Source organism: Symsagittifera roscoffensis, chromosome 1 (assembly GCF_963678635.1).
Source record: "Symsagittifera roscoffensis chromosome 1, txSymRosc1.1, whole genome shotgun sequence".
Taxonomy (NCBI): domain Eukaryota; kingdom Metazoa; phylum Xenacoelomorpha; order Acoela; family Convolutidae; genus Symsagittifera; species Symsagittifera roscoffensis.
The window spans coordinates 95,161,783-95,174,423 of record NC_087062.1 but is presented as its reverse complement, the minus strand read 5'-3'; the positions used below and the strand labels follow the sequence as shown (position 1 = coordinate 95,174,423).

The 12,641-nt window shown below is 38.1% G+C and overlaps 1 protein-coding gene across 1 annotated transcript in view; it reads left to right on the top strand.

Annotated features, from left to right (window-relative positions):
- LOC134853080 (centromere-associated protein E-like) overlaps nt 1–11,183 on the top strand; it is a 31,727-nt gene extending 20,544 nt beyond the window's left edge. The window contains exons 6-9 of the mRNA XM_063869018.1: nt 2,527–2,635; nt 3,929–4,038; nt 6,365–6,553; nt 8,023–11,183. Of these exons, the coding sequence (XP_063725088.1) occupies nt 2,527–2,635; nt 3,929–4,038; nt 6,365–6,553; nt 8,023–11,055 (3,441 nt within the window). The 3' untranslated portion in view covers nt 11,056–11,183. The remainder of the gene's footprint in view (nt 1–2,526; nt 2,636–3,928; nt 4,039–6,364; nt 6,554–8,022) is intronic.
- The last annotated feature ends 1,458 nt before the right edge of the window (nt 11,184–12,641 follow it).

Genomic DNA, 12,641 nt, shown 5'->3' with positions numbered 1-12,641 from the left:
ATCGGAACCAAACGAAGAACTTAATTTAGATTTCGCTGGTCCTTTGGATTCCTATTGGGGGTCAAATAAATACATTTTACTTTGCATTGACAGATTTTCTAAATTTCCGTCGGCAAAAATTACATCGTCTACTTCTTTAAAAACAGTTATAGAATTTTTACAAGACTACATATTCTTACACGGGATACCTTATTCTATAAGGGTAGATCATGCTACTTGCTTTACAAGTCAAGACTTTAAATTATTCTGCGATTCCACCAACATCAAAATAATCTTTTGTACAGTAGGCGACCATCGTTCCAACGGATTAGTCGAAAAATTAGTACAAAGTGAAAGTCAAACTACTGGCTATTTCAAAAGAACATCATAAATGTACACTGCAAAATGCCGTTTCAAAAATCATCTGGAATTTACGCTCTACCTATCAATCAAAAATTAAATGTTCACCCTTCGAGATTCACTATAACAGAAAACCAAATACTATTTGGAAACAATTAGCTTCTGGTAAACCCTCATTTGGAATTTTAGACAAAGGGAAATCAATACTGTCTAAGGAACGAGCTAAGGATTGGAACGCGGATGATAGACTAGAGGACGGCTACAAGGACGATTTGATAGCGAAGAAGAACCAAAACTCGACTGAAAAAGGCTACGACACAGACTATGCTTCATCCTCGAAAATCACCTCCAATAGACTACCAATCAAAAGTCCATTCAAAGGTAAAATCCTTCGGAAAACTAACGGTAACATCAACCGAGACTGTTTCTATAAGGAACTAAATAAAAGAATTATAAATTCATCTACTTCGACAGTAGAGTTGTCCGACAAAAAAATAATACGAAAATCCGACATTGCGATTCCTTCTTCTACCTCAAATAAAATCAGACCTTTTAAAGGAAACATTTCATTCCCGTATTTTCCTAATCCTAATGTTGAAGTAGGTCAGAAACAGGAAGGCATAACACGGAAACCAAGAACAAAAAAGCCAACGAATAAAAGGACCAGACAATTGGATCCGACCTCATCCGACAACTTAACTAGGACACGCATATCAGGGCCATCACACAAATCTACAAGAAGACAAACACGCCACTCAAAGAAGTCATCAACTCCTCCAGGTTACCTTGCTTCGGATGAATCTATGCTAATTCCTTCGGATATTTCGGATACTAGTGAATGGGAATGGGTAGCGGGCGGTTTCCCTTGTAGAGACGTAGCCAGAGAGCGCTTTATTTCAGACTCACTTACACCTCACCTCCCAATCGGAAATAATTCTAATTCCGCTGTAACCAATCCTGAAATAAAATCTGAGATTTTAGAAAACGACATTGACCCAAACAGAGAACAATCTATGGACCAATCTTACGAGTGCCCAATAAGTATAATACCCGCCTGCCGAACACCTAGTACTGCGGAACAGAGAACCGTGAACCAGGGAGGGCACAAAGACACCGTCGAACAACAGGACCTGCAAGACGAGTGTAATCCAACGGATAACAGCTCAACTACAGATTTCCCGGTGTACGAGATAAGCGACTCAACTGACGAGTGCGCTATACCTCCCAATCCTACCATCTTATCCGGTAAAATTCCTCCTACCATCCGCCGTTCTAGTAGAAATGTCGGCCCACCAAAATTTTATGGTCAACGTTATTTTATCGATGCCGTAGAGAACGTTCAAGAAGCCTCCTAATCTGCTATATTGGCATATCAAGGAGCACATATTACCTTATAAACCGGTGCTAATCTTAAGGTATCAAACGTTGATCTGTGGACTTGAGTGCTTTGTCCAGTAAAGGAAAACATCATCTTGTGCTCTCATAATTTCTCTAAGTCGACTTCCCTCTAGTTTGTGTATCGCAAATCAGGGCTCCACCCATAAAACTTGATGACAACTTCATCACATTTAAACTTATCTTAACCTAGCCCTTATCCGTCGGAATCCGGATAATCATTCTCACAGTTATAGTTGCTGTATTTAATCCCATAGGGGCGCTTTAGTTAGTGTCAGTTCCTCATTTACGGCGCTTTAATTTTTCTTTTCCTCGTCCTTAAAGGGGGAGAAAGGAGTCAGACTTAGTTAGTCGTTGTGCATTACTTTATTCGTAATTTAAAAATTTTTCCTGCTTAGGGGAATGTTGTGATTTACATCATGTTTTGCAATTACTGCAAAACATATTAGTTTAATTAACTGGTCACTCAGATATGACCTTCATTGGCCATTCTCTCCGGCGGAGAGAATGATCTCTCATTGTTTTAATGTTTTAACTTACCGACTAATTCATCTTAAATCCTTATTCTTTTTAATAGTTTTAATTTAGAATTAGCTACAACAAAGTAATTGCAAGTCGCGTTTCAGGTTCATACACATTTTTGGTTTAAAAAATCAGTTTTCGTTTTTCATTGCATAAGGAATAAGATAGATGGTCCCAAAATTTGAGTGCTATGGTCTTCTCAGGGGTAAAATTTGTATTTCTAATTCGTAATTTTGTTTAAACAAGTTTCAGTTTTTTTATCGCCCAAAGGAGGAGGAAGGAGATGGTGTGGTTGACTGGAATGTGGCGGTCGAGGAGAGGGTGAATCTGGAGACTGAAGGAAGGAGGGCCATTGCCAGAATGCACTCTCTAGAAACAGGCTAGTCTTTGAAATACCCTGGATAATCTGTGAAACTCCCTTCCAAGGCAGAAATTTCTGTGGAAATCATAGCATGCTTGTTTGTTTTGTAGATCTATTATTGGTGAATAGTTGCTGTGAAAAGCGATTATTAGTTCAAGTACTAGTAGTATTACTTATTGTTAAGAAACGAAGTAACTTTACACATAATTTGGTCGTGTGTTTTCTTAGGGAAAATTGCTCATTTTTATACATTGGTGGTTTGTCTATCGATTTATTTTGAAGCTCGAATTACGAATTCTGGTAACTCAAAAATGGTTATCGACTGAAATTCAAATACGTTTTCATTTTATGAATTTTTTCCAAAAAAGATGCTTTTTGATCCATTTTTTTTCAAATTGGGTTAGTTTTATCACAAAACTATCGTCTGATTATTATGACAGCGGAAGAGGTTTACGTTGATATAATGTATTTTTACGCTTGCGATTAGCAAGCGTTATCAAATCGGAATATAGACTCTTTTCGGGTTAAAAACTTATTTAATAGAATAACTTGGTATTTTGGTTCATAATTAATTCAACTTTTCAAACGTCTCCAACGCACTTAGTCTGGAGGCATCGAATACGCCTGGGACTGCAAGGGTCTTATCAAATCTGACCAGGACCCTTTTTTCAAACCCGATTGAATCCGTTTCAAAAAATTGTAGGCTTATTATTTGTCGGCTTTTTTGCCACATCTTACAATTTTTTGCTGTTTGCAGTTTTCATTGTAGTTGCTTTTTATGTTTTCATTTACTCCTGCACCTTGTAATTCTACTAGCCTTGACTTCGTATATTTTCTTTTTTGATTTCGTTTAAAAAAATTTGGTCTACAAGATTTCGACTTATATATTTTTTGGCTTACTAACCTAATTTTGGGCCGTTCGATGGAACCATAATTTGTATACTTTCCCTCGGATCGCACAAAACATTAAAGTTTTCAGAAAATAAATTATAGTTCAAAATTTTTCAAGACTACAATTTCATTTTCGCTTGATATTTGTTTTTGATATTTCGTTAAACGCCGTCGATTGTGTTTCTGGACGTTTTTTCCGCAAATATAACATCATATCAGACAACTTTTTGAAGTTTTTTAATTGTGATTTTTCCGAGAGTTTTTCCGTTTTCTTTGGACTCTGGCTCTCTTTGCTTTCCTGTCTGTTAGCTTGCAATGCTATTTTTGTGGTATCTCAAGTGATGCGAAGCTCCGCTTCGCCTCTGTGTATGAAATCTGAGCTCCAACTGGTCTCTTTGAAACACATCCATTTCCTTTTAGCGAAGCAGAGGCTGCGAGACCAATTGACGGCACTGAAGAATAAAGATGCAACTCTGTTCAACGACTTGAGGATTCAAGAATTGGATGACGAATTGCTACAGCATAATGAGGTTAGTCTAAAATTTCAAAGGCTCAACAGCAATACGCTAAAACGTGGTGGGACGTAGTCGTCAAATCAGGGGCGGATTTAGGGGGGGGCGGACGCCCCCCCTCAGGGATTTGACCCCCTGCCGACCCAAAGGGTCCCCCCTTTGATACTTTTTCAGAAATCCATTTTTGGCCGACCGACCCTAAAATTTTTCTAAAGGCGCCTTCGGCGCCAATATATGCTATTTTTGAGGGGGAGCGCGCGCCAAAAAAACGCATTTTTTTGTCAAAATTTTTCAAAAAAGTGCCCAAAAACGGCTTTTTTGACTGTTCTTCCAAAAATAGGGGCAAAATAGTGCTTTGGGAGAGCGCGAAAAATCAAAATCAATTTGGTCGACCTAAAAAAAAAAAAAAAAGGTCGTCAAAATTTTTTGAAAATCCGCCCCCCCCCCCCCCTCGAGAAAATCCTAGATCCGCCCCTGCGTCAAATTCTTGTATTGTCAAGTCTTTCTAGTCGTGATATGAACTGAAAATGAAACGGAAATGAAATTGTGATTTAAGAAAATTTCCAAAAATTATACTTTTTTCTATTCAGATCATCCATTTGTTTTTTATGTGCCCCTTTTTATCTTGGAGCTGTGAAGAAAGTTTGATTATTAGCCAAATAATTAAATACACTTAATTTTTTTTTAGAATATCATTCTAGCTCGAGCAAAAAATTTTTTCGTAACTTCATAGCCCACACAATATGTAAAATCCAAAGCGTTTATTTAGCGTCTCGTATTGTTTTAATAAAACATACTTGCTGGCCTCAATTCATTTTCGAGCTGCCGCTTACGCATGTTTTAAAAACGCAATTTATCGCGCGTTAATTGTCCCAAATTGGTCAAGTTAGCAATTTTCAAACATCCTTAACTTCAAGAAAAATGAAATTTCTAAATTTATTTTAACTCCAGGCAACAACGCCAGAAACTGCCAAAATGCTGAGTTAAAAAGTCGATAATTGACTGAATATAAAAAACCTCTGCAAGCATAGATATTCCGTACTTTCTTCGGATGTCGGAACAACAAGAATAGCCAGCTGCTGTACAAGAAGCACAGAAAATTCACAGAAAATTCGAAAGAAAAGCACTATAACAAGCCTCATTAACTTGTGATTGTTCCGATTTTGGAAGAAAGATACTGAATATTTGCTTGAGGTGGTTTTATTTTCTCTAGACAATTTCGACTTTTTACAAGCCGTTTTTGCCGGAATTTTTTTAATCACCCGAAACTTATTGTTGTCTTGAGCCCAAAGTTAGAAAGATATTTTACCTCAAACTTTTGCAAAAAATACGTCACTTCAAGCAAACGATATTGTACAGTTCTTCATATTGCTTGTGAGGGCAGATTTTGAAAGTTGTTTGAGGGCAGACACTTTCTTATTTCTACGAAGGTGTTCCTTCACCAAAAACTTTCACAAAACTGAAAGTTTATTTTCATAACCATTGGATTTCGTAGCTGGCTTTTTATAAGGTTTTCAAAGCCGGCAACCTTGTCATTGATAGATTTTTACTATTACTCATTATAATGCGAAGTACCAAATGATTGCTTCTCCTCTCAAGGTAAACCGTCTGCCCATTTAGACCAAAAAACGTCCAATAAGACTCGAATTTGTTTTGTCGGAATTGAAACAGAATTTATGATTTTAACGTAGTTTTAGAAGCTTAAGTTCCACCCTTCCTGCGTGCACAAGAAATGAAACGCCGGCAGAAAGTTCAGAGAATAAATTTTATAGAAAATATTTGAAACTTTTGTAAGATTTTTGCAATGATGATTGTTGTCTGAGCATTATGTGATCTTGCAGAGCAGCTGGATACGCTTGTTGCATATAAATCGATGACGTAAAAATTGTTTTTGAATTAAATTCTGGCACTTTAATTCATCGCGTGCTTCACTCATGTTAATTGAGGCTATTTTTTTTGTCCAGCTGCTTAAGTCTAGAATCAAGAAGCACGTTATTTTGTTTTGACGTTGCTTTTATAATCTGATTGTACAAACTCCACAAAGTAACAAAACCATCAAACTAAAATTTATAGCAATCAAATTTGTTCAAATCATCATTTTTCACATGGTGTTCAAAATCTTGCCAAATTTACTTTCTTTTCGCTCTCAAATATTTTATAATGAGCATAAGTAGCTTGCTTTTTTTTTCTTTAGCAAAGTGAAAAAGTAGCTTACTTAAACGTTGAAGATATTAAGCATTCACATTCAACATACGTTTATGTTTTTCTACTCGTATTGTTGGCACATTACCTGAAATTGATTTCATTTTTAACTATTCAGTAATTATGGGTTATAATTAATTAGGAATTGGACGCAATAATGGTTAAAATCAACGGCATTGAGAACCGATTGGCAACGAAAGAGGAATCGGGCGAGAATGGCCAATCAGCAGAGAGATTACATAATCACTTGCATCAGATTAGAAACAACCAATCAAGAGCGGTTTCAGACGGAAGGAATGCAAGTTCACAGGTGTTCCAGCATCGCGACCAGGTAGTAAAGCCCAGAAAGGGTTGCATCATTACTATGCCTTAAAAATCATTCAGCAATCATATTCTTCCCGAATATTTATTTCGAGTACGTAGCTCTCGAATTTTACAGTCATGGTTTTCCATAGCAAAGTGACGCATTGTTGAAAAATGGAGGCATCAAGAAAAATTTAAAGATCTCGTTCGAAAACTGAAAATTTTTTAGAACCGATGAACGTATTTCAGACTCTAATATATATTTTTTTCTGGAACTCTGAAAGTTTGTTCAGGCTTAAATTTACGTTTTTGCAGATTGATTTTGAATTTCTTTTTAAGTTCAGTTTATTGCCTTTGTTGAAAGGAAAGCAAACACCACTGTCGATTGGCAATATGTTAAGGTTCCAAAAAATTTCGAGTTTCGAAAGTGGAATTAGATTTCAGCGCGAAATAAAAAAAAAGTATTTATGATCCAGTTTTCTCACGTTGTGTTAATGTTATCAAAAAACTTCAATCATAAATTGTTCTAAAAATTTGATGAGCCTTAAGGCTAGCTATTTTTTTCCTTGAAAAATTTTTTCCCGAATCCTTTTTTCAGCTAGTTGTTTTAGGAGTAAATCTGCTTCAACTGAGCTTTAAAATTTCCTAAAATATGAATAAGTGGAACATTGTACAGCTTGTTTTTTTTCGCAAATTCGCTAATTGAATAGAAAATTACTCTTGTCTAGGAAAAAAAGCTGTTGGCTATGATACATTTTTGTTTAAAAATATGAAATCTTGTTGCCCTTGGGATAAACAAGAGTTTTGCAATCGTGTGCTAGACTTTTGTACCCGTAAATAATTTTGTTCACAGAACGGTCAATTTAGTATGAATGGTAAATATCTATTCTGACTTGCTCAATTTTAGGAAAATTTGAATAAAACTATCTTCATTTAACTAGTAAATAGGTAAGGCCCACTTAGGATTTTAATTTTTTTTTCGCAACAGAAACTAAGAAACAGAAACATTTTTTTAATCAAAAAAATTCGAAAAATTGTTAATAAAAAAACCGATTGTTTTTTGATGCAACAAATATTATGATGGGAATGTTTTGTGCTACTCAGGGGCCGATTTAGGGAGGGGGTTGGACGCCTTTTTTCTCCTCTTTTACTATTTTACGACATCCATTTCAGGCCGACCGACCCTGAAATTTTTCTTGAGGCGCATTGGGCGCCATTTTATAGTAATTTTGAGGGAAAACGCGCGCCAAAAACATACAATTATTTGATCAAAACTTCCCATAAAGTTCCCAAAAACGACAGAAGATGCGAAAATTTTAGATCTGCCCCCTGGTGCTGCTTGTACGGTAACAGGTTACTCTTGCAATTTGGATTAGTCGAGTCCGGGTAGAAAAACCCATAATTGTCATTATATTTCAGTGCCTTTATTACTGTTTACTCAAAGAGATTCTAGCTTTAATGAAAACTAAGGTTTCACTTCTGAGGAGCGTTTTTCAGATTGCCGAGTTAGAGGAAACGGCGAGTGAGCTTCGGGCTCAGATCGACACTATGATCTCACGTGAACAGTCTCTGAGGTCGAAATTGGCGAGCAAAACGGAAGAGGAGCAGAAAAAACGTCAGGAGGTGAACGAGTTAGAGGAACAGGTGCTGGACTTACGCAAGAGGTTACGTAATGAGGAGTCGGAACATTCGAATGCACGGAAGCAAGTATGGGACAACGATACAGCCATCAAAAATCTTCAGGACGAATTAGCTGCCGCGAAAACTGATCTGGAAAAGGAGCGGAAGACCGCTAAAGATTTAGAGGAGAAAATGGAAAGGGGAGTGCAGAAGTTGGAAGGCTTGAAAAAAATTGTGACAGAGCAAAACGCGGTTCAAAAAGCAAGAGAGCAAGAACTGAAAACAGAAGTAGACAATCTGAAACGCCAGAACGGGATTTTGAGGAACAATTTGAAAGCGATGGAGAAAGAATTGAAACGAAAAAGCGCGGATGAAACTGTTTCGCGGACTGAAATATCACAACTTAAAGCTGCGTTGGAAGCTAGAAATGAGTTCGAAAAATCATTTGTCGATCAAATGGTCGAACTTGAAGAAAAACTGGAAGCGTCCGAAAATGAAAAGACACAGCTTGAAAATATGATGCAAAGCTTAAATGCAACTTTGCATGAGCGGGAACAACTTGCTGCGGGTTTGAGTGAAACTTTGCACGCCAAGGATGCAGAAATTTTGAACTTGAATCACACCTTAGAAAGTATGAACAAATTGGTAAGCGACAGTGAGACACAATGTGAGCCGATGGTTGTTAAGCCGGCTGAAAAAGTACTCTCAAAGAGAAGCCAAACTGATGAACAGGATGCTTATCCGGACGATACAGAGCTTGTCAGGCTGAAAAGGAGGTTGAAAGACGCTCAAAATGAAATTGAGGTTCTAAGAACTCAACTCAGAACAGTCGGAGATCATGAAAGGGAGCAAAAAGGTGAAATCGAAAGTCTGACAACAGTTTCAGAAGCCTTGACACAGCAACGTGAAATAAATTTCAAACTCCGAGAAAAAGTTGAGAAAAACTTTGAAGATATGAAACACATGGAGATTGCTATTGATTCTCTTAAAAGCGAGAACAAAAATTTGGAGGATTCTGTAAAACATTGGGAGCTTTCAGCGTTCGATAACAGTAAAGAGTTCATTTCGATTCCTATGCAGGAGTTTGACAAATTCCATGACGTTGTGAGAAGGATGCATGAGCTGGAGCGAACTTTGAACTTAATTGAGAAATCGGAGAAGCAACATCGTGAAAAGATGGAGGACGAGTCGCTACAAGTGCTCAATTACTCCAATTTCTACTCTCGTCACCAGTCTACTCAAACGAACGCGCCTGAGCATATTGTGTTCACGCCAACTCAAACCATAAAGCGTGCAATATCTACATACATGGAAGGTGACGACGAAGATGACGTGATGGAATTGAGCAACCCTCGGAGCCGTGTAAGAGTCCGACTGTTGATGTACATGCTAAATATGGTTCCGAAGCTGAACCGAGTTCGACTAGAGCGAGGTGTGATTTCTGTCGACGATGTATTTTTGGATGACTGTGGTTTTGCTTCGTTCATGTGCCCGAGAAATTTTCAGTCTAGCATGCACGCTCAACTTCAGCTCATTATAAGCGGATCCGAGCAAAGTTTGAACGACAGGCTAGCTTCTGTTCAAATGGAAACAGAACTGACCATGCAAGATATTCTAAAGGTCATAGATCAAGATCCAGTTTTGGATGACTTGAGTCGTGGCCAGAAACAGAATTATGAAGCTCTTGAAAAGGTGATGAGGGCAAGGACTCAATTGATTTTCGAAGCTTGGAAAGATAAAGAAACTACAGAAGCAAAACTAGAAGATGTGTTGAACACCTTCGAAGACCGGATTCAAGATCAAGTGCAACTCCAGAAGGAATTCCAAGTTTTGAATGAGAATTTGAAGAGAGTGATTTCGGACCCTGACAATGAGTTGTTTGAAGCTTTGGGCTCAATTGCCGACGAAATAAACGCAAAAACAAATGACATTTACGAACTGCAGAGCAAAATTGAAAATAACAGCGACAAACTGAAAGATTCAGCTGAGGACTACTTTCTTAAGTTGAGAAATTCTAATCTGGAAGTCGACGCGGTGAGAAAACAAAGTCAGCAGGAAGCTGCAAAATGGCTGAAGAAATATCAGGCCAAGGTATATGATGTTCAGGCGCTGGAAACTGAACTCAATTTTCTGAAAGAAGCTGTCTTGTCCTTACCTGGAGGTCGAGATCTAGTTCAGAGATTCGAAGTAGACCAACAGTTCGACCGCCATGTCGATGCTGGCTCTCTATCCCCCCAAATGCTTCATTTAGTGTCCTCAAAGTACCCTCAAATTGCGCAGAAATTGAACCAGACTTCGGGACTGTTGAGTGAATTTCCAGTGAGTACTTTACCAGTTCTGGATCCTCCTGAAAACTGCAAAATTGTGCGAATAGTGGGAGTAGGGTCAATTCTGGTAGCTTGGAACGCGCCCACAAGTCGCGACCATATCCAAGGGTACCTTATATTTGTTGACAATGTTAAACAGTCCATTGAGTGTGGATCCAACGACCAGCAAGCGATTGTGCCTCTGAGGGAACTGGAAAGACCGAGTTTGATTTCGGTCCAGGCCTTTACTGCCACATTGAAGTCCCAACTGGTGACCGTATTGTTTCCTGGACGAAGCGAGTTCAGTGCAAGAAATGAGTCACATTCTCGGAATCCTGGAAAAGACGCGCCCGATTTCGACAAGTCTCTGGTTAAGCATCAAGTGGCGACATACGACTACAACCCCGAGGAACAGAGTCCGAATGATAATCCCGACATGGAGCTAGCCTTCTGCGAGGGTGACGTCATCACGACTTATGGTGATGTAAGAGCAGACGGCTTTTTCTACGGCGAGATGAATGGTTTAGCGGGACTTGTGCCAAGTAACTTCGTCGCCGTTCCGACAGAACTCAATGCCAATATCGACATTTCTAATAGTGATTGAAGCATTAACAGAAATTAAAAATAGGAAAAAACAATCTCGTTAAGTAAACTCTTCTTGTATTTTTCAGTTTGTATATAAAGCCAAAGTTTAGATTACTTAAAAAGTACAATAAAATTTTATAGATTTTTTGAGTCGTTAAAAATTAATCCTTTTGGAAAAACGAAAACTCAATTGATCATCAGCAAAAATATCATTCAATGCACAAGGAGGATGGCAGTACAGACTTTGGTAGTATGCATTCTGGTCCCGCCGTAACACAAGCCAGGAAGCTCCTGATGCACTACTGGGATCTTATTGAAAACCTGGTGATGGCAGGGTAATAGTCAAGTGTACAGAATTGTCGCCTTGGAGTGGTGAACACGATGTACCGTGCCTACAGCCGCAATTGGCTTTTACCTATCCTTCCCACCATGAGAGGGCGAAAAACGTGCTCAGACTGGTTTTTGTTTTCGGAGCTTCCTAGATGGGTGGGGTTGTTCAGTCTATTAAGTTTGATTCTGCTCATACCCGGCTCTCCCTGTAACTAAGAATTAGAAATTTTTAGTTCACAAGCAAGGTGCCACGTTTACAGCTATTTTCTATCACTTCGGGTGCGATAGATTGAACGCCTGTCGAATATTTAAATTCTGTCTAATAAATTTATCGGAAAATAACAGACAGAATAATCGAAAATAATGTTTCGGAAGCATAACATTTCTGTACGAACAACGAAAGCATAACATTTCTGTACGTTAATTTAGCAGCAATGGTTGACAATAAACACGAAAGTTAGCAGCCAAAAACCTGTCTTTTCGAGGTCAGACAAGGTCGAAATCGATTGGTTTTACGTTTTACTTTTCACACGTACTTTTCAAGTGGAGGCAACAATCAAAGAGTAATAGTGTAACCAAATGAAACAAAATTTTAGTTTATTCATTAATTTATTCATAAATTATTCATATACTTATAAATATAATAAATTAATCAAATATTTATATCTTATTCATAAATTTTTATTTTATTCATCAATTTTTATATTCAAAAATACTGCTTTTCCTCGTTAGGTTCTTTCTACATTATAAACAAAAAAATATCAACCGAGAAAGATTCGGTTTTGAAAATGCTGTTAACAATCATTGTCTCCGCGAGAAACTAGAATTAGAGCAAGATGTAATTCCGGGGGCGCATTGTGTAAATCTGATCGCAAACGTATCACGAAACTTTTTGTTCCTCCCGGCAGCAGCAGTGACGCAAACTTTCATCCGTCAATGGTGCTCGATCATCTCAGAAGACAGACGCGTGGCTAGCCTTGTAGCCAAAATTATTTATATTTCTGCATCTCTTCAGAATATATCATTAATATGGTTTCCGCCCGATGCCCTCAACGATGATTTCAACGATGGTTTATCAACAATGGTTTTGACCAATAAGAGCCGTTGTTCGCTCTAAACTTGAGTACGGCGCCGCTGTGATAACGCCCACACTCTCCGAAAGCAACATCGAGAAACTACAGAAGGTCCAAAACAGCGCCCTGAGAACAATCACCGGATGCCACGCCATGACTCACATAGACCACCTTCACCAAGAAACATCCGTTCTACCAGTTA